The 23,002-nt window shown below is 41.6% G+C and overlaps 1 protein-coding gene across 1 annotated transcript; it reads right to left on the bottom strand.

The window, feature by feature from the left end:
* Window positions 1–5,296: 5,296 nt before the first annotated feature.
* LOC134209894 (uncharacterized) lies at window positions 5,297–21,573 on the bottom strand. Its single transcript, XM_062685915.1, has 3 exons — window positions 21,533–21,573; window positions 6,161–6,931; window positions 5,297–5,594 (listed from the first exon to the last, which is right to left on the bottom strand). The coding sequence occupies exons 1-3, from the start codon at window positions 21,571–21,573 to the stop codon at window positions 5,297–5,299; spliced, it is 1,110 nt and encodes a 369-aa protein (XP_062541899.1).
* Window positions 21,574–23,002: the final 1,429 nt, after the last annotated feature.

The following is a 23,002-nucleotide window of genomic DNA, read 5'->3' as shown; positions in this document are numbered from 1 at the left end:
TTCCAAAATTATCTCCAGAATACCTCGCCACTGGAGAATTGCTCCAGAAATTGTTACGGAATTCCTTTACAAACTCGTTTCGAATTGTAGGAAACTCCGACAGGAATTTCATCGGACATTATTTCTTCTGAAAAATTCCACCAAGTACTCCACAAGAATATCCGAATATTTCCACAGAAATTTATCGGAGAAGTCTTCTAGCAATTCCTTCGGGAATACGTTCAGAATTTCCTATCGGATATTATCAGGTATTCCTGGAGAAATTCACAGGATAAATCAAAAATTGTTTGAGCAAATTCTCGACGGAATTTCAGAAAAAAATATCTCGGTTGAAGGAGTTTCTTGGTACAATTCTAAAACGAATCACTGGCTGAGATGTCGAAGAAATTTCGTGAAGAAAGCCTAGATGAAGAAATGTTCGAAGGAATTTCCTAACTGGCAGGTCCAATTGTTCACGTATTTCGGATTCTTCTCAATTTTTCGATAATCCTTGATGGAGTTTAGAAATCATGACATGTTTTTTTTTGATGTTCAATAATCCTTCCGATGTTTCTGAAACTTATTACAGCATGCTTGAATTCTTGTGGACTTTCGTTATCATGTTAAAAAATGTTTTAAAATCCTTTACGTAAGAATTAGCAGATTGCAAATAGATTTGGCAAATTTCCAAAGACATTCTCCGTCACCAGCGACAACCCGAATTTTGTTATTTTTCCATCAACAACAAATAATGCACAAGTATCGAAACTCAAACTAATCACATTCATATTCATATCACATTTTAATCATAAAATGATTCATTCCAGATACAAAATAATTCTGTTCATTGAAACCTTAAGCCGGTATTACTGAAGCGACAGACCAAAACAAAGTTATTCTGAAAAGAGCGGAACCACCGTCGTTAAAGTGGTGAACGCTTTCTAATAAAGATGCTGATTCCTCCTGTTGACACTTCGACGCTATCCAGTAACTAGCTTGTTGAAACGTATCAAATTTGTAACTGCTTTGCCGTTAATCCTTATGAACTGTTCATACCCACGTGGACAATTGAAGGATATGGTGAATGTCCACGGTTCAAACAAATTCTTGTATATGAGAGTTTGTCCACGTGGGGGAGGGAGTATCCAAAACTGACCCAAATTTGTCCACGTAGTATATGGACAGCCCCTTATGCTATTTGGCCTTATGCTAGTTCGTATACGATTGATAAATAAAGATAAATAGTTGTAGAACCATTATAAGATAAATTCTCAAATTTCTGTAAGGAATAACTTTATCTAAAGTCACTCGAAAACTGTGAAGTGTTTGGCATTTTATTTTTACAGTCTTATCTTATACAGTATTCTTAATTTTGCTTGCTTCACCAATTCCATTACTTTCAACAGGCATTAAAATAATAAATGTTAGCCATATGGGAGCTGATTGACAAATGCTTGCGAATATTACGATTCGTATAAATATCATATTATAAAACGAAACTACCTAAATTGCTGCAATACAGAATCGCTGAAATCATAGTGCTGTATGAATAGGAACCTGATTTATGAAATTTGAAGAAATGGGAACCTGTGGAAACGCAAATGGGAAAAGTAATAATAGAGCAGATAAAAGAGGATGTGGATTCAATCATGAAACATTGCTCTTCGACTTCGAATCTGTTAGTCAGAGAACTCAAAATTTAGCGCACACAAGGCTCAAATTCAGTAAGGAATTCGGTCCTTGTTTGAAGGCCAGTCATTCACTTCTTATCTAGTTACTGGCTCTAGTACCAAAGGAATATTATTCACAGCTTTTCACCTACGTGTGATCAACAAGGCCTAAAAACGATAAAATGATATCCAGTAAACTTCGAATTCATGGGGATTGGTTTTTTACTTCCTCTTCGATTTCAAGTACACCCGATACGCCCCTTTAATTTGAGAGTTGATCCCTGATATCTGAAATAAAGAAATAATAAATTAAATTTGAAAAACGATTACTAAAAGTTTCAAATTCCCATGATGATTTTTTGTTGATGGAAAACAAACAACACATTGGCTGTTATTGGCAACGGAGAGTATCAATGTTTACTTAGACTAAAATTTCAGTTCAGTGTCGGGAAGCAGTTAATGTCAAAATTATTATAGCATCCGCCATTATGGCGAATGTGGAAAGCTGGATAGTGTTTCCTCTGAAGAATAATTGTTAGCAATTCCTATTTCCGTTCATACTAAAAACGAAAAAAAACCTCTTCGACCTTCTACATAATAAATATGTTCTAGTTTCGGCAAGTTAGCTCAGCCATAGCAATACCACCGACGCACTATCGATTTAAACTTCGACTGAAAAGGTCGACCTTCATGAATTCTGACGAACATCAACCTGATCCATCCCATTTCAGTTGACCAAATATAGATAATTGGTAATTATAAACGTGTATTAACAATTTTATTATATTTTGTTCTGATACGATCGCTCCCCGTGCGAATCAGTCGTAGAACCGATCCACACCCTTCACTCCGACGACCGCGTTCGATCGGGTTGGCTTTTTATGTCGCTGGATTGAAAACATGTTTCGAATCGATTGCCATCGTTCGGTTCCGCACGCAGCTCAACAAATGTAGTTTGTAACAACTGAAAGTCGCTCATGAGAAGGAAGTAAAAGTGATCGTCCTTCAAACCTAGTTTCAATACGGCGTGAAGGTCGATCCGAGTTCGAACTCGTATTGCGTGATTGCTTCTTGCGGTCTGATCTTAAAACAGACATTGCGCCTGGGCCAATATTATACTAACAAATCACTTGCATCAACATAGGCTCACAATTCATAATTAACCGAAGTTGACGGGCGGTGACCGTGACTTGCGAGTTCACGGCGCGAACATGTCCATATTTGAGTGTGGTTAACCTGAAGATCCTGGTTATTGCTCCATCATCGCCCCTATCCTGTCGAAGTTAGCAACCAATGACCGAGGAACATTTACGCACGCTCCCCGGGGCTGCTGCGAGGCACTCGAGAAACATTAATCATAGGGGATAACGATCGGATGGATCGCAAGCAGTCAGAAGCTGAAATGTAGGCTTCTGGAAATGGAGACTGGTCGGTGCTCTTGATGGCAGAATGTTCACTCTCGGCCATAAGTTTGGGAACAAGTTTCTTAAAGCACAGCACTTTCCAGTTCTTGGCAAATACATTATTCAATTTCTATTAAAAAAAATGTATTGGGCAATAGTTTCGATTAATAATCTTTAATAACAGAAATAAATAGTAAATTTTCTGAGAAAAAATAAAGTGTACAAGCTTGGGAAGGATCATGTATCATACATGATTCCATCTGAGCTAGAAATCCTCTTTCATACAACAACAATCTGTGATCAAAATGGTCAAGACGGTTTCTAAAACAATTATACTTGCATGGGTTACTAGAGGAACAGACGGCTTTGGCAGGTTTTGTTCTATTATTGGCAGGGGGGTTTTGTCGACCGAATTTTATGAAATTTGGCCACAATATTCTTTGATATGCAAAGAATGTTTAGGCCAAGTTTGAGCAAAATCAGTCATAAAAAACCCCCCTGCTAATAATAGAATAAAACCTACCAAAGCCGTCATTTCCCCTATTTGAATTTGGCAGATGCATAGACACTCACTTTGTTGATTCACTTTCAATTTCTGATATGAAACTGTTGTTGAATTTCAAGTTACAACAGTGTTGATATTTGAAATAAAGAATAAATTATCCGAAGAAAAATTTGAGTTTTTTCTCGGGTAGATGATTTGTACTTATGATCTGCAGTGCACCTGTCCCTCTGAGAAACTGTAAACTATACGTGCACTGTCCAATGATAAAGCATACTCATTAATGTCAGCTTTGATTGACTTGATGAGATGGGACTCCACATTGTTGGTGTCATTCATGAACTGATTGTGATCTGGAGCCTAATTTGCGGACTGCTCCGAGCAAAATTGGATTCGTTGCCATCTTTTCACGAGCGTGTTTATTAATACGAGGATCATAATTTGCCGGTTTTCACAATCGCAAATCCAACTGAAGATATTAATCTCGCAATTACTCCGATCATTGTAATTTAACTTCGATTGATGAGGACAATCGACGAGTGCAACCTTGAGCCTGTGCAGCACTTGTTCTCCTCTCTGTGGGGGAGCATTTTCTTCTTAATCGAAAGACTGTTTTGCACTGTTCCGAGGGTCGTTGGATAATTGGCCCAATCGCCGATACCGTGAAGGTGGACCACAGTCACAGAGCCATTGTTGATACAAAAGATCATCGGAAAAGGGATTTCGCTTTGAAAGGGGTCCAGCAAAGGTCAATCTTCCTTGTTCAGAAGGACCTCCCACCGGGCAGCGTGCGATTGGGGTCGTGGTCATCATCGGCGGCAATCAATGGTAATTGTTTCGCGCCGCACTTGTCGCAATTTGAGATAACTGAAGGTGCAAAAAGTAGGTAAGTGTTATTGCGAATTGTGGATTAACGGCTTCGAAGGCTGGGAACGCACTGTTGGGGGGCCTGACAGTGGTGTGAGGACTTCTTTTGAGAATTGCGTAATTTAATCACGGTGGAAAAATAATTCATAATTGGGGTAAGACCGCACCCGACCGGTGATTGTTAGATTCTGTATAAGAACCTATCAAAACCTGTACAAGGAATGTGCACATGCTAAAAAGCGAGATTCTTGTAAAAATATTGTATGCGGCCTTTTCTTACAATATTTGTTTGTGAGCTTACATTTTTTGTTAGATTCTAACAACTTCGCATATGCCCAATTCTTATACAGGTTTTGATAGGTTCTCATACAGAATTGTTAGAAAATCTGGTTGGGTGCGGCAGTAAATTGAGAGTAGACTTAGTTCTGACTGAATGGGGTCTGGACTGGGACTGAACTCCGACTGGCATGAAAGTGGAACTGCACTGGAATAAAACTGGAACTGGACTGGGGCTAGACTGGGACTGGTACTGGAATGGGGCTAGACTGGGACTGGAATGGAACTGGACTGGAACTGGCCTGGGACTGGAATGACTAGATTGATTGACTAGATTGGGACTGGACTGGACTGGAACTGGACTTGGACCGGACTGAGACTGGATTGAAACTGAACTGGGACTGAGCTAAGACTGAACTGGGTCTAGACTGGGACTGTACTGGGACTGGACTGGGACTGGAATGGGACTAGAATGGGACTGAACTGGGACTGGACTGGAACTGGCCTGGCACTGGCCTGGAACTGGACTGGGACCGGACTTGGACCGGAATGAGACTGGATTGGAACTGAACTGGGACTGAGCTAAGACTGAACTGGGCCTAGACTGGGACTGTACTGGGACTGGAATGGGACTGGACTGGGACTGGACTGGGACTGGACTGGGACTGGACTGGGACTGGACTGGGACGGGACTGGGACTGGACTGGACTGGACTGGGACTGAACTGGGACTGGAATGGGACCGGACTGGTACTGGACTGGGATCGGACTGGGACTGGACTGGGACTGGGCTGGAACTGGGCTGGAACTGGACTGGGACTGGAATAGGACCGGAGGGACTGGGTCTGGGCTGGGACTGGACTGAGACTGGGCTGGGACTGGAATGGGATCGGAGGGACTGGGACTGGGCTGGGACTGGACTGGGACTGGGCTGGGACTGGACTGGGACTGGACTAAGACTGGACTGGGGCTGAACTGGGTCTGGACTGGGACCGGACTGCGACCAGACTGAGACCGAACTGGGACTGGACTGGGACTGAACTGGGACTGAACTGGGACTGGATTGGGACAGGACTGGAACTGGGACTGGACTGGGACTGGAACTGGGCTGGGACGGACTGGAACTGGGCTGGGACTGAACTGGTTCAGGACTGGAACTGGAATGGGACTTGAATGGGACCGGACTAGGACTGGACTGGGACTGGGCTGGAACTAGACTGGGACTGGACTGGGACTGGAATGGGACCGGAGGGACTGGGACTGGGCTGGAACTGGACTGGGCCTGAACTGGGGCTGGACTGGGACTGAACTGGGACCGGACTGGGTCTGGCCTGTGACTGGACTGGGACCGGACTGCGACCAGACTGAGACCGGACTGGGACCGGACTGGGACTGAACTGGGACTGGACTGGGACTGAACTGGGATTGAACTGGGCTGGGACTGGACTGGGACTGGACTGGTACAAGACTGGAACTGGAATGGGACTGGAATGGGACCGGACTGGGACTGGGACTGAACTGGGACTGGAATGGGACCGGACTGGTACTGGACTGGGACTGGGCTGGAACTGGGCTGAAACTGGGCTGGAACTGGGCTGGAACTGGGCTGGAACTGGGCTAGAACTGGACTGGGACTGGACTGAGACTGGACTGGGACTGGAATGGGACCGGAGGGACTGGGACTGGGCTGGGACTGGGACTGGACTAAGACTGGACTGGGCCTGAACTGGGGCTGGACTGGGTCTGGACTGGGACCGGACTGCAACCAGACTGAGACCGGACTGGGACCGGACTGGGACTGAACTGGGACTGAACTGGGACTGGACTGGGACTGAACTGGGATTGAACTGGGCTGGGACTGGACTAGGACTGGACTGGTACAGGACTGGAACTGGGCTGAGACCGGACTGGGACTGGGCTGGAACTGGAATGGGACTGGAATGGGACCGGAGGGACTGGGACTGGGCTGGGAATGGACTGGGCCTGAACTGGGGCTGGACTGGGACTGAACTGGGACCGGACTGGGTCTGGCCTGTAACTGGACTGGGACCGGACTGCGACCAGATTGATACCGGACTGGGACCGGACTGGGACTGAACTGGGACTGCACTGGGACTGGATTGGGACAGGACTGGAACTGGGCTGGGACTGGACTGGGACTGAACTGGTACAGGACTGGAACTGGGCTGCGACGGACTGGAGCTGGGCTGGGACTGGACTGGCACAGGACTGGAACTGGAATGGGACCGGACTGGGACTGGAATGGGACCGGAGGGACTGGAGCTGTGACTGGGACTGGACTGAGATTAGATTGGTACTGGACTAGGACTAAACTGAGACTGGACCAGGGATTGAACTTATCATTTTATTATCATTTAGTATTCAGCCAATAACTCATTCCAGAGGCGAAATTCCGAAAAGTGTTGTATGGCGGACTTTTAGCGCTAATTCCCCTCTACGACTTTGTCAAAGAGTACATTGCTCTATGTCTAATATTCACCGCGGGAAACGCTAGTATCATTTTATATACTAAATCAGCGGTTCTATACTATACCTTAATATGTACGAGAAAAATGGAATGTATAATTTTTTTATGTTTGTTCGAGAACCTACATATGTGCATGTCCTTTAAAGAGCAATTATGGAGTACTGCTTTACAGTTTTTGCACTGGAAGTACCTCAGGGTCTTAAGTTTTGCCAATTATTATTGATCTGTATCAAAGAAATCTAAAAATTCGGCGAATAACGGCAGTTTATTAAACGAATGATTCAATTCTAATCGAAACTAATTATCAAAGTTTTATTAATTATGTGTTTTCAATTTCAAAACTTCGTATTGTACATAATATGTAAGGCGATCAGTAAACTAAAGCCTTCACAACCAGCACTATGTATGAAGGGCTGCGGAACAAGAGATGAAACGGACAAAACGTCGAATACCGCCATCGGGGGTGAGAATGGGTCATCGCTCTCACTGGCAGTCTGGAGGTCGTAGAGTAAAATCGTTCAGAAAGGTCTTATATATTTTGGTTTTCTTGCCCTCAGATCGGACTGCCATTCTACGAGCATTCTAAGTTGTTGAAACAGTGACCCATTCTCACCCCCATTTGACCCATTGTCACCCCCGACGACAGTAAACAAATTTAAATAAAAAAAAACTTCAATGCAATCTTCCTGATCGAAACAACATGATGAATAATATGTTAAGAATATGCTTCTGAACTAAAATTTAGGATCTAAAGGTTCGGAAGCCTCCGTTTAAGAAGCATGAAGGTTTTTTTTTCAAACAAAGCTCGGTTGCTTCGTTGCAAGAGGATTAGAAGCATCCTTCTACGCTTCTCGGAAGTCTTCTTCCAAGCAGCTATTTTTAAGGGGCCTGCAAGCCGGCTTTCAAGATTCGCAAACCTCCTTTCGAGAGGCCTGGAAGCATTGTTTCAAAAAGATTGGACGGCTTCTTTTAAGAGAATCGGAAGTCTTCTTTCAAAAAGCTCGGAAGGCCCCTTTCAAGAGGCTCGGAAAATTCATTTCAAAAGGCCCGGAAAGCTCCTTTCAAGAGACTCGGAAGTCTGCTTTCAAGAGACTCGGAAGTCTGCTTTCAAGAGGCTTCGAAGCCTCTTTTCAAGTGGTTTGGAAGCTTCCTTTCAAGAGGCTTGGAAGCCTCCTTTCAAGATGCCTTTAAAAATATCCGGAAGCTACATTTTAAGAGGCCCGGAAGCCTACTTTCAAGAGGCTGCAGCCTCCTTTTAAAAGGGTCGGAAGCCTTCTTCCAAAAAGCTCGGAAGGCTCCTTTCAAAAGACTCGGAAGGTTCATTTCAAAAGGCTTGGACGCCTCCTTTTAAGTTAGCCAGAAGCCTTCCTCCAAAAAGCTCGGAAGGCTCCTTTCAAGAGGCTCGGAAGGTTCATTTCAAAAAGCTGGGAAAGCTCCTTTCAAGAGGCTTGGAAGCCTCCTTTCAAGAGACTCGGAAGTCTGTTTTCAAAATGCTTGGAAGCCTCCTTTCAACAGGCTCGGAAGCCTTCTTTCGATAGGCTCGGAAGCCTGCTATCAAGAGACTCGGAAGCCTGCTATCAAGAGACCCGAAAGACTCCTTTCACGAGACCCGGAAGCCTCGTTTGAAGAGGCCCGGAGGCCTACTTCAAGAGGCTCGGAAGCCTCTTTTAAAAATAATCAGAAGCCTTCTTTCAAAAAGCTTGGAAGACTACTTTCAAGAGGCTCGGAAGGCTTCTTGCAAGAGGCTTGTAAGCTTTAAGAGGCTCGTAAGTCATAAGCCTCCTTTTAAGAGGCTCGGAAGCCTCTTTTCAACTAGCTCAAAAGCCTCGCTTCAAGGAGCTCGGATTTCTTCTTGGAAGCTTTTTTTATGAGTCTCAGAAACGTCCTTTCAAGATGCAAAAGAAACCTTCGTTTAAGTGACTCGGAAGCTGGCATTCAAGAGGCTCTCAGAAGCCTCTTATGAAGAAAGGCAGAAGCTTACTTTTAAGATGGGGTACCTCAATTGATGCAAAAGTTCGAAGGGGTACCTCTCAAGAAAAAGGTTGAGAACCGCTGTACTAAATGATAATAACACTTATTATCATTTAGTATATTGAGTGTTCCTTGCGTTTCACGCTGTTAATGTTAGACATAGAGCAATGTACCCTTAGACAAAGTTGTAGAGGGGAATCAGCGCTAGAAGTCCGCCATACAACACTTATCGGAATCCCGCCTCTGGAATGAGTTATTGGCTGAATAATAAATGATAATGAAATGATAAGTTCAATCCCTGGACTGGACTGGGATCAGACTGGGACCGGAATGGGACTAGACTGAGACTGGATTGTTGCAGAACTAGGACTAAACTGGGACTGAGCTGGGACTTGACTGGACTGGAACTGGACTAGAATTGGACTGAGACTGGATTGGGACAGGACGGGAACAAAACTTGGACTAAACTCTGATTTTCATGAGACTGGGAGTGGACTGGTACTGAACTCTGACTGGCAAGAGATTGAACTGGAATGGAACCGAATTGGGACTGGACTCTAAACTTCAGCTGGACTGAACTTCGACTGGTACTGGAATGGGACTGAATTCTGACATGAGACTGGGACTGGAATGGCAATGGAAAAGGACTGGACCGGGTATTGAACTCTGGCATGTCTGAAGTCTGACTGGCATGAGACTGAAACTGGATTGGAATTGGAATGTAAAGGGGCTGGACTGGGAATGGAATGAGAACTGAGCTGTAATGTGACTGGACTGGGCATTAAAGTTAATTGGACTACATTGGATTTAAATTGAGTCTGGATTGGGACCGTAGCGCTTTTTCCTCAATTTAACGATTTGCACAATTTATGGAATGGAGTTAAACATAATTTGCCCTGGATTGAGACTGGAACAAAACTGAATTTCCAACGTGTTAAAGCTATTCTAAATAAACAAAAAATATCTTGCATTATCTAGATTTAAGCCTCGTTACCTCAATCGATCTGCTTTACCACCCAGTCATCATAATCATCATCAGTGGACAAAACGAAATGTCACAACATTATCTGGTTAACCCATCATTCAACCTCGAACCACAGCCGCCGCGGAATCTACAGCAATTCGTTCCAATTGGCATTCTCCGCAAAACGATGTTGGCAGATATAAGGGGTTTATCATCTCATCTCCTCCCCGCCATAAATCGTCAGCTCACCTGAAACGAGAGGATATGAAAAGAGACCAACATTAGAATGTTGTACTTAAAAGGTAATTTGAATCCAATCAGTTTGACTGCTTTAATGCACAAATATTCCAACCCATCCTCCATGCTCAAATGTCACATTTAATTGCTTTAAACAAACATTCACAAACGAATGTATCTACAGGTGGCACGCAAATTGGATATCATTTGGATTGAACTCGGTAGCTGTTGGCGCGCGGTAGTAAACCAGTTGGTGTTTTGAATACGACCCAGACAGATCGTCAACGAGAGCGGTAATAAGTGGCGGCCGCGCCGGTGAGACCTTGCCCTCCGAAATTGCGTGCTATCGTCGATTATGTTCGACAGTTCGAGGCGCTATGCTGCGCAGCGGATTCGGTTCGAATCAACCCTTGACCACTGGACCACAAGCGAGTCGGCGAGACCTTTTGATAATTATGGGTTACACTTAGGGAAATGTTCACGGCCGTGTTAACACATCATTTGACCCAATCGGTTTTTGCTAACGAATTGGAGATCATAATTTGGTTCGCTTAAGTTGTTAGGATGTTCATGTGGAATTATCTCGTTATCAAGGTCCAATGGAAATGAAAAGTATCATCCAGCATGACCATACAGTTTAAGTGTCAGGAGTCCACTCATAATCAATAATCAGCAAAGTACCGCACACGAAGCACAATGCTCACAAGCCACTACTCGTTGCAATTAGAGCTAGTTCTCACTCATTCGACAACTCGTGCTTATTGATTTCTCAGATATGGAAATATTCGTTCGTTCTGCGGGTTCTGCTTCAGGGTTTGCTCCACAAGGTCGCTCACGACAACGCGCGCCTCAAAATCAATCAACCCAATCAGCATCAGACACTGCTTAATTTTCCAATGAAATTTAGGTATCGGTTAGGAGCAATATGACCTCTACTCTCTACTTCTTGATGATTAACTGTGGTTAGAGGTCAGATTATATCTCGATTGCTTTATGGTAAGCAACCATAGATTACATTGCTAATATTTTGCGATATAAATTGTTTGACTGCTAAAATTTCGAAACGTTACTTTTAAATTTCATATAGGTATTTGATACCATCGATACAAACAATAGTTCATTGCCGTGAATTACTCCTTTAATAGGACAACCATCATGACAATACATCACAACGTTTAAGCTTGTACGATGTAATTATTTCAAACAATTAAATTAAAAAAAAAATAGTCCTCGAAATCATTAAAACATGAAAAAAAAGCTGTTCAATTTTCTAGTGCCTTTTTGAATTTGCATCAAATTGGAAGAATTTTCATTTTTGTTTGCATCAGTGCGGTGGCTGCTGCACATTCACTGTAAATTGGTTAGAGAACTGTCCATGAAATAAAGAAGGAGAAATAATGGGAAATTATAAGCTAGATTTTGCTTAGATGTATGCTTCTAAAATTATTATTAAAATAATTTCTCAATCATCAGGGAAATACCTACATGATTTTTTTTCAGTCGAGTTTTTGTCCCTTCTACTGTCTTGTGCCTTTTCGTTTTCTGTCTTCAATGTGCTTCAATCTTTTTTCCCCACAGCATACGAAAATCTTCGCAAGCTTCCAGCAGAGATTATAGACCACGCAAATTTGTCCAAATCTCTAATAATTCCTAGCAATTGTTTCTAACTTGTTTTAACTTATTATTTTTTATTAAATCCAGAAATTTATCCGGAGAAGGGATTAACTGTCACGAAACCCTTGAGAACCAGATCTGATGCGAGCATAGGAATGTTGATAAAAATTTGTGATTTAATAAATCCTTTCAGGTTTCTACAAAACTTTTTCACGTGGACTTCTTATAATCCATTGAAACGTGCTATAATTATAATAGCCGGCTGAAAGTTTTGTAAATTTCGAACTAATCTCCTTTTAAAATTCCTACGTCTTTATTGCCTCTGGAAACCTTGAGGTATCCTTGAGCACTTTGAGATGAAAAAATGGAGTCCTGGAGTCTTTAAGAATAATCAGTAGACCATTTCTTCAGGACCAAAGAAACCACACAGGTCTTGCCAGATAATTACTTACTTAATCCTTGATAGTGTTGTATAAGCTTAATAATATCCAGCCCTTTTTACACCTGGTACAGTTCGTGATTCATGCGACGCCGCCAGATACCGTTCTCCTGTTTACCGCCGAGTGTTGTTCGCCGCACCTTACGCTCAAACACTCCGAAAGCTCTTCGATCAGCCTCCTTTAACGTCCATGTTTCATGGCCGTATAAAGCCATCGGAAGAATCAGAGTAGTGTACATGGCGAGTTTTGTTTTCGTTTGCAGACTACGGGACTTAAGCTGGTTACGAAGTCCGTAATAAGCCCTATTTGCAGCTGCAATACGCATTTTCACCTCGCGGGTAACATCATTATCGCACGTCACTAATGTTCCAAGATACACAAATTCTTCTACCACTTCAAATTTTTCACCATCCAACACCATTTCGCTACCACCACCACTAATGAACCCACGTTGATTGCCAGCGACCATATACTTCGTTTTGCTGGTATTAATCGTGAGTCCAATCCTCTTAAAAGACACAAAAGCCTCTCCCAGGGCACGGCGATCAATCCCGATAATATCGATATCGTCCGCAAATCCCAGGAGCACATGCGATCTTGTGATAATGGTACCGCTTCTTTGCACACCAGCTCTCATAATCGCTCCCTCGAGCGCTATATTGAACAGTAGATTCGAGAGTGCATCACCCTGCTTTAATCCATATAAGGTAACAAATGACGTTGGTATTTCACGACATTTACACTTGATTTCGATCCGTCCAACGTTATACGAATCAGCCGTATCAGTTTCGTCGGAAAACCATGTTGCAGCATAATTTGCCATAATTCATTCCGTTTCACTGAATCGTACGCCGCGCCTTGAAATCAATAAACAGATGATGTGTCTGCAAGTTGTTCTCCCGGAATTTATCAAGGATTTGTCTCAGGGTAAACATTTGATCCGTCGTTGATCGGTCCTCACGAAAACCTGCTTGGTACTCGCCGACGAAGGACTCTTCAAGCGGTCTCAATCTGTTGAACAGAATACGGGACATAATTTTGTACGCCGAATTAAGGAGGGTTCCTCGCCCAATGAATATCCACTGGCAAAATGAAGGTGGTTTGATTTGCTCATATGCCATCGCGTGCGTAAGGATTTTCTCTTTCGACTCCACAGCTTGTCCATCGTCGCTAATATTTATTCTGCTCACCAATGCACCATCACTTCCACTATTCAACAAAATCTCGAAGTGTTGCTTCCACCTGGCAGCCACTTCGGTTTTATCTGTCAGCAAATTCCCTTGTTGGTCGTTCCACATGACGGGAGATGACGCTGTCTTCCTCCGCACGCCATTAACAGACTCATAAAACCTCCGCATATTGTTCTGCTCCATTTTCCCTGCGCCTCGCTAATCACTTGTTCTTCATATTCTTTCTCCTTCCTGCGGTAGGCTGCGTTTTTTCGACTGCTTCTGCTTTTTTGTACCGATCTTTATTCGATCGGGTACACGACACCAACATCCGGCTTCTGGCAACGTTCTTCTCGTCTGACACTCTCTTACACTCCACATCGAATCAACCCGTCCTGGGTCGCCTCTGTGCAGTGCCTACCACTTCTCGTGCTGTTGTGCTCACTGCTCCATGGATCGACTCCCATAGATCGTTGATGTTGTCGCTAACGTTGATTGCACTTATCCGTTCGTCGAGCTTCTGGCGGTACTCAGCCGATACTACTTCCGCCGACAATCGCTGTATTTTGTAACGCATCGTTCGCTGTGATCTTTTGTTCGATACAGTTGACGGCCGTGATCGAATTTTACTGACAACGAGGTAGTGATCAGAGTCAATGTTCGGACCTCTGAATCAAAGCACATCAATAACATCCGAGAAATGGCGCCCATCCACCAGAACATGGTCTATCTGGTTGCAAGTTCCACCATTTGGGTGTCTCCATTAGACCGTTGTCAATTGACTGGAGTATGCTCACAAATGAGTCGCTGAGGCGCAAGAATTCTGGCAGAATGTCATTTTTAAGGAGGAGAGAAAATTTAAACCTTTACGGGACCGACGGACTGGTTAAGGTATGGCGCAAACCAACTACAGGATTGGATCCAAATAGTTCTATGGATCGTTTAATTTATTAGAATTTATTATTTTTATTTATTTTATTTATTATCCTTTAAAAAAGATAACTTGAAAGCAAGCGCCGTTAAATTTAGTCATAGTTTCAATTTTGAATTTGTCCGTAGCAATGGTACAAAACATTCTTCCAATCTCGTCGAAGAGTACTGCCGTAGTCTGAAAAAGTGACGTATACGTCATTTTACAACATACATACAACAACATCCATTTTTCTGTTAAAGTGTAAGATGAGAACTACTCGTTAACACCATTTTTGGGAAATGGCGTATACGTCACTTTGCCAGATTACGGCAGAGTAGCTGTTGAAAAATGTCATATCAAAACTCCCGCATTCTCTCCAATGCCCAGGCATCAGCCCCATTGAAAATCCATGGGATACTTGAAGAAAAATTTCGAATTCACGCGATACAGAAACTACTCAAAAACTGGGAAAATCAATGGGAACGCATTTTTCAAGCATAAATGCAAAAAAGTTAGCTTACGAATAATTAACAAGTAGTTTTGGACTCTTTGAACAGTGTTTCGAGCACTGTACGGACAATTTTTTGGCATTCAATTAGTATCTTTTTTTCAGTGAATGAACTTATTGAAATGATTCGACTGTTTATTTGTGGAATTCATCTAAAAACTATTTTAATTTAATTTCTTATTGTCATTTAAAACATACAACGCCGAAAACCTCGTAATTTAAATGGGCTAACTGATGACAGACATAATTAGGCTGATAATTATATGATGATAAAACGGGACAAACGCACTTGCAAAACGGGACATGCCAAAAAAAAACCTTGTGACTAAATTCAAGAGCTGTGGAAATTTCAAAATTTGTGCGCCTTATTTTCATTTTTATTGTGGAAAAATATTAAACTACAAATATTTCATTTTTCAAAGGGACGCGGACAAAAACACAAAGGAACAAAGACTTTACGCATTTTTCAAAATATTAAAAAAAAACCCAGATTAATCCACCTAGCGGTGATGGTGCCTTTCTCGTTCTTTCAAAAGGTTTGGAAAAATCTAAAATAACTCCAATATGTGGATCGATCTTATTTTTCATATTTGTTTATATGCATAAAAAAAATTCTCGCCAAACGCAATTTGTTGCAAACAAATCGGATTAGCATAAGAGCAAAAAATGGCATTTTATTTTGTAGTTTTAAAATTAGTATTTTCGCCATAACTTTTGACCCAATTGTACGATCCGTCCAAGTTTCTATAGGAAACAATGGGACAAGATTCTGCGTCGAATGCAATCTGTTGCGAGCGACCTGAGAAGCACACATATTGCACAACAATCACAGTAACTTATATATGACCGGATTCAGTCACTATATGGTTACGGCAACCAGATTTGTTGAACTTGTGTTGCTTGGGGAATAGATGAAGTCTAAGTGCTAAAAAAGTGAGCTAGACTTTTTTGAACTCTTTTTCACAATAAATAGTAATTTGACCAGAACATCTAAGCCCATAGTCCGATCTGGACAATTTTCAATAAGAAAATATGAGACATTTTGCGTCGAATGAAATTTAATGCAAGCAAATCGGTTGAGGAAGAGTGCCTGAAAAATAAGTGACATTTTTTTAGCGATTTTTCCATGAAAAATGGTATAATTTTCGATCCCATAGTCCGATATGGCCAATTTTCAATAGGAAACAACGGGACAGGATTCTACGTCGAATGCAACTTGTTGTGAGCAAATCGGTTGAGCATAAGTGCCCGAAAAATGAGTGACATTTTTTACGCGGTTTTTTCATATGAATTTGTATTTTGGCCATAACTTCCGATTCCATAGTTCGATCTGACCAATTTCAAATAGGAAACAATGGGACAGGATTCTGCGTCGAATGCAACTTGTTGCGAGCAAATCGGTTGAGAATAAATGCCCGAAAAATGAGTGACATTTTTTACGCGATTTTTTCGTATGAATTTGTATTTTGGTCATAACTCTCGATCCCATAGTCCGATCTGGCCAATTTCAAATAGTAAACAATGGGACAGGATTCTGCGTCGAATGCAACTTATTGCAAGCAAATCGGTTGAGGATAAGTGCCCGAAAAATTAGTGACATTTTTCAATCGATTTTTTCGTATGATTTTGTATTTTGGCCATAACTCTCGATCCCATAGTCCGATCTGGCCAATTTCAAATAGGAAACAATAAGACAGGATTCTGCGTCGAATGCATTTTGTTGCGAGCAAATCGGTTGAGGATAAGTGCCCGAAAAATGAGTGACATTTTTTACGCGATTTTTTCGTATGAATTTGTATTTTGGCCATAACCATCGATCCCATAGTCCGATCTGGCCAATTTCAAATAGGAAACAATAAGACAGGATTCTGCGTCGAATGCAACTTGTTGCGAGCAAATCGGTTGAGGATAAGTGCCCGAAAAATGAGTGACATTTTTTACGCGATTTTTTCGTATGAATTTGTATTTTGGCCATAACTCTCGATCCCATAGTCCGATCTGGCCAATTTCAAATAGGAAACAATGGAACAGGATTCTGCGTCGAATGCAACTTGTTGCGAGCAAATCGGTTAAAGATAAGTGCCCGAAAAATGAGTGACATTTTTTGAGTAGTTTTGCGCACACACACATACACACACACATACACACACACACACACACACAGACATCACCTCAATTCGTCGAACTGAGTCGATTGGTATATAACACTATGGGTCTCCGGGCCTTCTATAAAAAGTTTGATTTTGGAGCGATCATATAGCCTTTACGTATACTTAGTATACGAGAAAGGCAAAAATGTATTTTGGCCATAACTTTTGATCCCATAGTCCGATGTGGCCAATTTCAAATAGAAAACAATTGGACAGGATTATAGGGTTTCTTACCCCATTCCCGGCCTAACATGCGCACGATTGCATTATTTAATTTATATTTATGACTAGGAGCTACTTTTCCTGAATTTTGTGGGCCATGTAATATTGCGATGGGGTTCACCTCTGCTTAAAAAATAGTTATTCTTGCTAAAAACCGCTCGAAAAAGCTTTTATTTGATTTAAATTAACATGGTGCAGCACTCATTTCAGTCATAGGCGATTGCTTATCTGGCATACCCCAAATCTCTTCGGCATATGCAATATTTTACTCAATCTCTCAACATCTTACTCTCAATCTCTCTCTCGGGACGGTAGAAAATGAGACGTAAACAAAATATGCACGTTCCACGATACCGTGATGCCAGATGGTATTATTCATAATAATTTTAATTGGTTGAGAAGATATATGCACTCATCCAAATTCCTTCCAAATACTTGAAAAAATATTGCTTTTAGTCTTTGAAATTTAGATAATTATAAATAACATAAAAGCGTCAACGTTTTAGACAGTTTTCCTATTAACGACGAAGGATTATCTTCATACTAAAATAAGACTCATGGCCTATTGGCAGCACTGTACAGCTAGAAGTTCTTGGGCCGAGGTGATTTTTTGTTAGGTTTGAGGATACATTTTTAAATGTATTCTAATATGTTTATATAAAATCTAGTGATACGAACAATTAGAAAAGATTGAAGTGCGTGATATTAGCATTTTGTGTGGTGATAAACAGCCTGAAGCAATGGTTGTATCGAGCACTGTGAAGATTTTCAGGTAGGTGTTTATTTGATGATACCGTTTTGTAAAAGAGGAAAGAATCACTCCGGTTAGTGGTGTTGCAACGAAGAGCAAAAGTTTGAAATCTACATTTTAATTTCTATAATTGGATCGATTAGGAGTGAAATAAATGGTTGAAAAATATTGAGTATTGTGCGCGATAAATAGGAGACATTTAAAAAAATATCAATCATAAACCTACGGCTACCAAACAGTATAAATAATTAGTTTTTTGTGCAGTGAGCCGGGAATGGGGTCCATAGGCCCAAGTAGTGATTTACCCTACGTCGAATGCAATTTGTTGCGAGCAAATCGGTTGAAGATAAGTACCCGAAAAATGAGTGACATTTTTAACGCAATTTATTCGTATGAATTTGTATTTTGGCCATAACTTGCGATCCCATAGTCCGATCTGGCCAATTTCAAATAGGAAACAATGGGACAGGATTCTGCGTCGAATGCAACTTGTTGCAAGCAAATCGGTTGAGGATGAGTGCCCGAAAAATGAGTGACACTTTTTACGCGATTTTTCCGTATGAATTTGTATTTTGGCCATAACTTTCGATCCCATAGTCCGATCTGGCCAATTTCAAATAGGAAACAATGGGACAGGATTCTGCGTCGAATGCAACTTGTTGCGAGCAAATCGGTTGAGGATAAGTGCCCGAAAAATGAGTGACATTTTTTACGCGATTTTTTCGTATGAATTTGTATTTTGGCCATAACTTGCGATCCCATAGTCCGATCTGGCCAATTTCAAATAGGAAACAATGGGGCAGGATTCTGCGTCGAATGCAACTTGTTGCGAGCAAATCGGTTAAGGATAAGTGCCCGAAAAATGAGTGACATTTTTTTCAGTAGTTTTGCGCACACACACACACACACATACACACACACACACACACACACACACACACACACACACACACACACACACACACACACACACACACACAGACATCACCTCAATTCGTCGAACTGAGTCGATTGGTATATAACACTATGGGTCTCCGGGCCTTCTATAAAAAGTTTGATTTTGGAGCGATCATATAGCCTTTACGTATACTTAGTATACGAGAAAGGCAAAAATGTATTTTGGCCATAACTTTTGATCCCATAGTCCGATGTGGCCAATTTCAAATAGAAAACAATTGGACAGGATTATACGTCGAATGCAATTTGTTGCGAGCAAATCGGTTGAAGATAAGTACCCGAAAAATGAGTGACATTTTTAACGCAATTTATTCGTATGAATTTGTATTTTGGCCATAACTTGCGATCCCATAGTCCGATCTGGCCAATTTCAAATAGGAAACAATGGGACAGGATTCTGCGTCGAATGCAACTTGTTGCAAGCAAATCGGTTGAGGATGAGTGCCCGAAAAATGAGTGACACTTTTTACGCGATTTTTCCGTATGAATTTGTATTTTGGCCATAACTTTCGATCCCATAGTCCGATCTGGCCAATTTCAAATAGGAAACAATGGGACAGGATTCTGCGTCGAATGCAACTTGTTGCGAGCAAATCGGTTGAGGATAAGTGCCCGAAAAATGAGTGACATTTTTTACGCGATTTTTTCGTATGAATTTGTATTTTGGCCATAACTTGCGATCCCATAGTCCGATCTGGCCAATTTCAAATAGGAAACAATGGGGCAGGATTCTGCGTCGAATGCAACTTGTTGCGAGCAAATCGGTTCAGGATAAGTGCCCGAAAAATGAGTGACATTTTTTTAGTAGTTTTGCGCACACACACACACACATACACACACATACACACACACACACACACACACACACACACACACACAGACATCACCTCAATTCGTCGAACTGAGTCGATTGGTATATAACACTATGGGTCTCCGGGCCTTCTATAAAAAGTTTGTTTTTGGAGCGATCATATAGCCTTTACCGTATACTTAGTATACGAGAAAGGCAAAAATGTATTTTGGCCATAACTTTTGATCCCATAGTCCGATGTGGCCAATTTCAAATAGAAAACAATTGGACAGGATTATACGTCGAATGCAATTTGTTGCGAGCAAATCGGTTGAAGATAAGTACCCGAAAAATGAGTGACATTTTTAACGCGATTTATTCGTATGAATTTGTATTTTGGCCATAACTTGCGATCCCATAGTCCGATCTGGCCAATTTCAAATAGGAAACAATGGGACAGGATTCTGCGTCGAATGCAACTTGTTGCAAGCAAATCGGTTGAGGATGAGTGCCCGAAAAATGAGTGACATTTTTCAATCGATTTTTTCGTATGATTTTGTATTTTGGCCATAACTCTCGATCCCATAGTCCGATCTGGCCAATTTCAAATAGGAAACAATAAGACAGGATTCTGCGTCGAATGCATTTTGTTGCGAGCAAATCGGTTGAGGATAAGTGCCCGAAAAATGAGTGACATTTTTTACGCGATTTTTTCGTATGAATTTGTATTTTGGCCATAACTCTCGATCCTATAGTCCGATCTGGCCAATTTCAAATAGGAAACAATGGGACAGGATTCTGCGTCGAATGCAACTTGTTGCGAGCAAATCGGTTGAAGATAAGTGCCCGAAAAATGAGTGACATTTTTTACGCGATTTTTTCGTATGAATTTGTATTTTGGCCATAACTCTCGATCCCATAGTCCGATCTGGCCAATTTCAAATAGGAAACAATGGGACAGGATTCTGCGTCGAATGCAACTTGTTGCGAGCAAATCGGTTAAAGATAAGTGCCCGAAAAATGAGTGACATTTTTTGAGTAGTTTTGCGCACACACACACATACACACACACACACACACACACACACACACACACACACACACACACACACACACACACACAGACATCACCTCAATTCGTCGAACTGAGTCGATTGGTATATAACACTATGGGTCTCCGGGCCTTCTATAAAAAGTTTGATTTTGGAGCGATCATATAGCCTTTACGTATACTTAGTATACGAGAAAGGCAAAAAAGTGGAATTTTGAAATTTTATTTTAATTCAATTAAAAACATGCTTAAAGGATTTTACTACTGCCTAATATCAGAAACTTTTCTAATCCTGAACAATTGAAAATATCAATAAATAGTCAAAGTCAATAAATAGTCAAAGTCAGTAAAAGTCTGGCCCATATCTTCAAACATCTGCACCCCAAGGGGAAAATGGCAGCTTGGTTGATAGGCGAAATGAGGAAGTATCCGTCAAAAATTCCGTAGAACTTGTGGACAAACTGAAGAATGTCGAGATGCGACGAGGAGAAATAATGGTTTCATTTGATGTAACTGCGCTGTTTACAAATGTACCCGTGGCTGAAGCTATTATAAGTTTGCGCAGACACCTAGAGAGAAAACGAGCACCCCCCAATCACATCGCCAATTACCTAACTGTGGCAGAAGTATGTATGAAGCAAAATTTCTTCATATTCAGTTTTAGTTTTACAAACAAACGTTTGGTCTCAGCATGGGCAGCAAACTATCACCACTTTTGGCGGATGTGTTCTCGAGTGATTTTGAAGTAGATCTGACAAAAGAAAAACTCTCCCCTCGAATCTGGAGGCGTTACGTGGACGACGTCTTTGCGATAATTAAAGAGCGCTACCTCCCACAAACACTTGATCTGCTGAACTCCAAACATGAAACAATCAAGTTTACGGTTGAGAAGGAACAAAACAGCACCCTCCCTTTCTTGGATCTTCTGATCACCAGAAAAGAGGACAATACGCTGAATTTGGTATCTATCGTAAACCAATGCCCACAGATCGATACATAATATTAGATTCTAACCATTTTGGTGCCCAAAAGCAAGCTGCCTTTCATTCGATGGCGCACCGACTATTCAATATTCCAATAGAGGAGATGGAGTTCGAAGCGGAAAAAAATTAAGATCCATGAAGCAGCGAAATTGAACGGTTATGATGAAAACATTATTCGAAAAATTCTTGGAAAACATGAAAGAAAAAAACACCGTCAAAACGCCACTACACTGCAAACAGAGAAGTAGGAGGTTCGAAGGATAAGTCTACCTTTCTACCCGAAGGTAACAAACGCCGTTCAGCATATCCTCAAGGAACATGGATTTCAAGCAGTCTATAAAAGTGGGAATACCCTAAAAGATTGTTTATGTGCTTTGAAAGATAAAATTTCGAAAGGAGATATGTCAGGCATTTATTAAATTCCCTGTAAAAATTCCCCTGCTGTGTACATTGGCCAAACGCGCCGGAAATTCAAGGTCCGCCTAAGGGAGCATAGAAACGCAGCGGAGAATGGCCGTTTCCACGACTCGAGTGTGGCAGCGCACACTATCGAACTTGACCACACTATAGATTGGGAACAGGAAAAGTTAAAAAAGTGCCAAAGGAAGTATTCCCAATTAAACGCTTGGGAATCTCTATACATCGCCACTGCCGAACAGCCGCTAATGAATGAAGATGAAGCCCCAATATCATCTTCCCTCTTCCACTTGATGAAACAAAAAATAATGTGAAGCTATCTCTTTTCAACGTGTACTGTGCCAAGTACAAAAATGTAATCGTCCCTCTTTGTAACCAGTTGGACCACGTCCTGTAGATGGGCAGCATCGAGCCCGAAACCGGTCGACAACAAGGTAATTTTTAAAAAATCCTTTTTTTCGTTTGTAAGAACCATAAGTGTTGTGTCCAGTCTCGCATCGCGTTTTATGTATGTGATATAGTTCTTACGTTAGCACAATCTCTAAAAAATGAGTGAATAGTCAAAGTGCATTGAGAAAAAAGAAAGAAAAAAAATGTCAAAAGATAAATTCGAAAGAGCAATAGGGCAGGATATTTGATTTCCCGTGCTAAAACTTTTTTAATGAATATAAGTGAGGGTAA

The sequence above is a fragment of the Armigeres subalbatus genome, chromosome 2 (genome assembly GCF_024139115.2).
Source record: "Armigeres subalbatus isolate Guangzhou_Male chromosome 2, GZ_Asu_2, whole genome shotgun sequence".
NCBI lineage: Eukaryota > Metazoa > Arthropoda > Insecta > Diptera > Culicidae > Armigeres > Armigeres subalbatus.
This window is presented reverse-complemented; position numbering and strand designations above follow the sequence as displayed.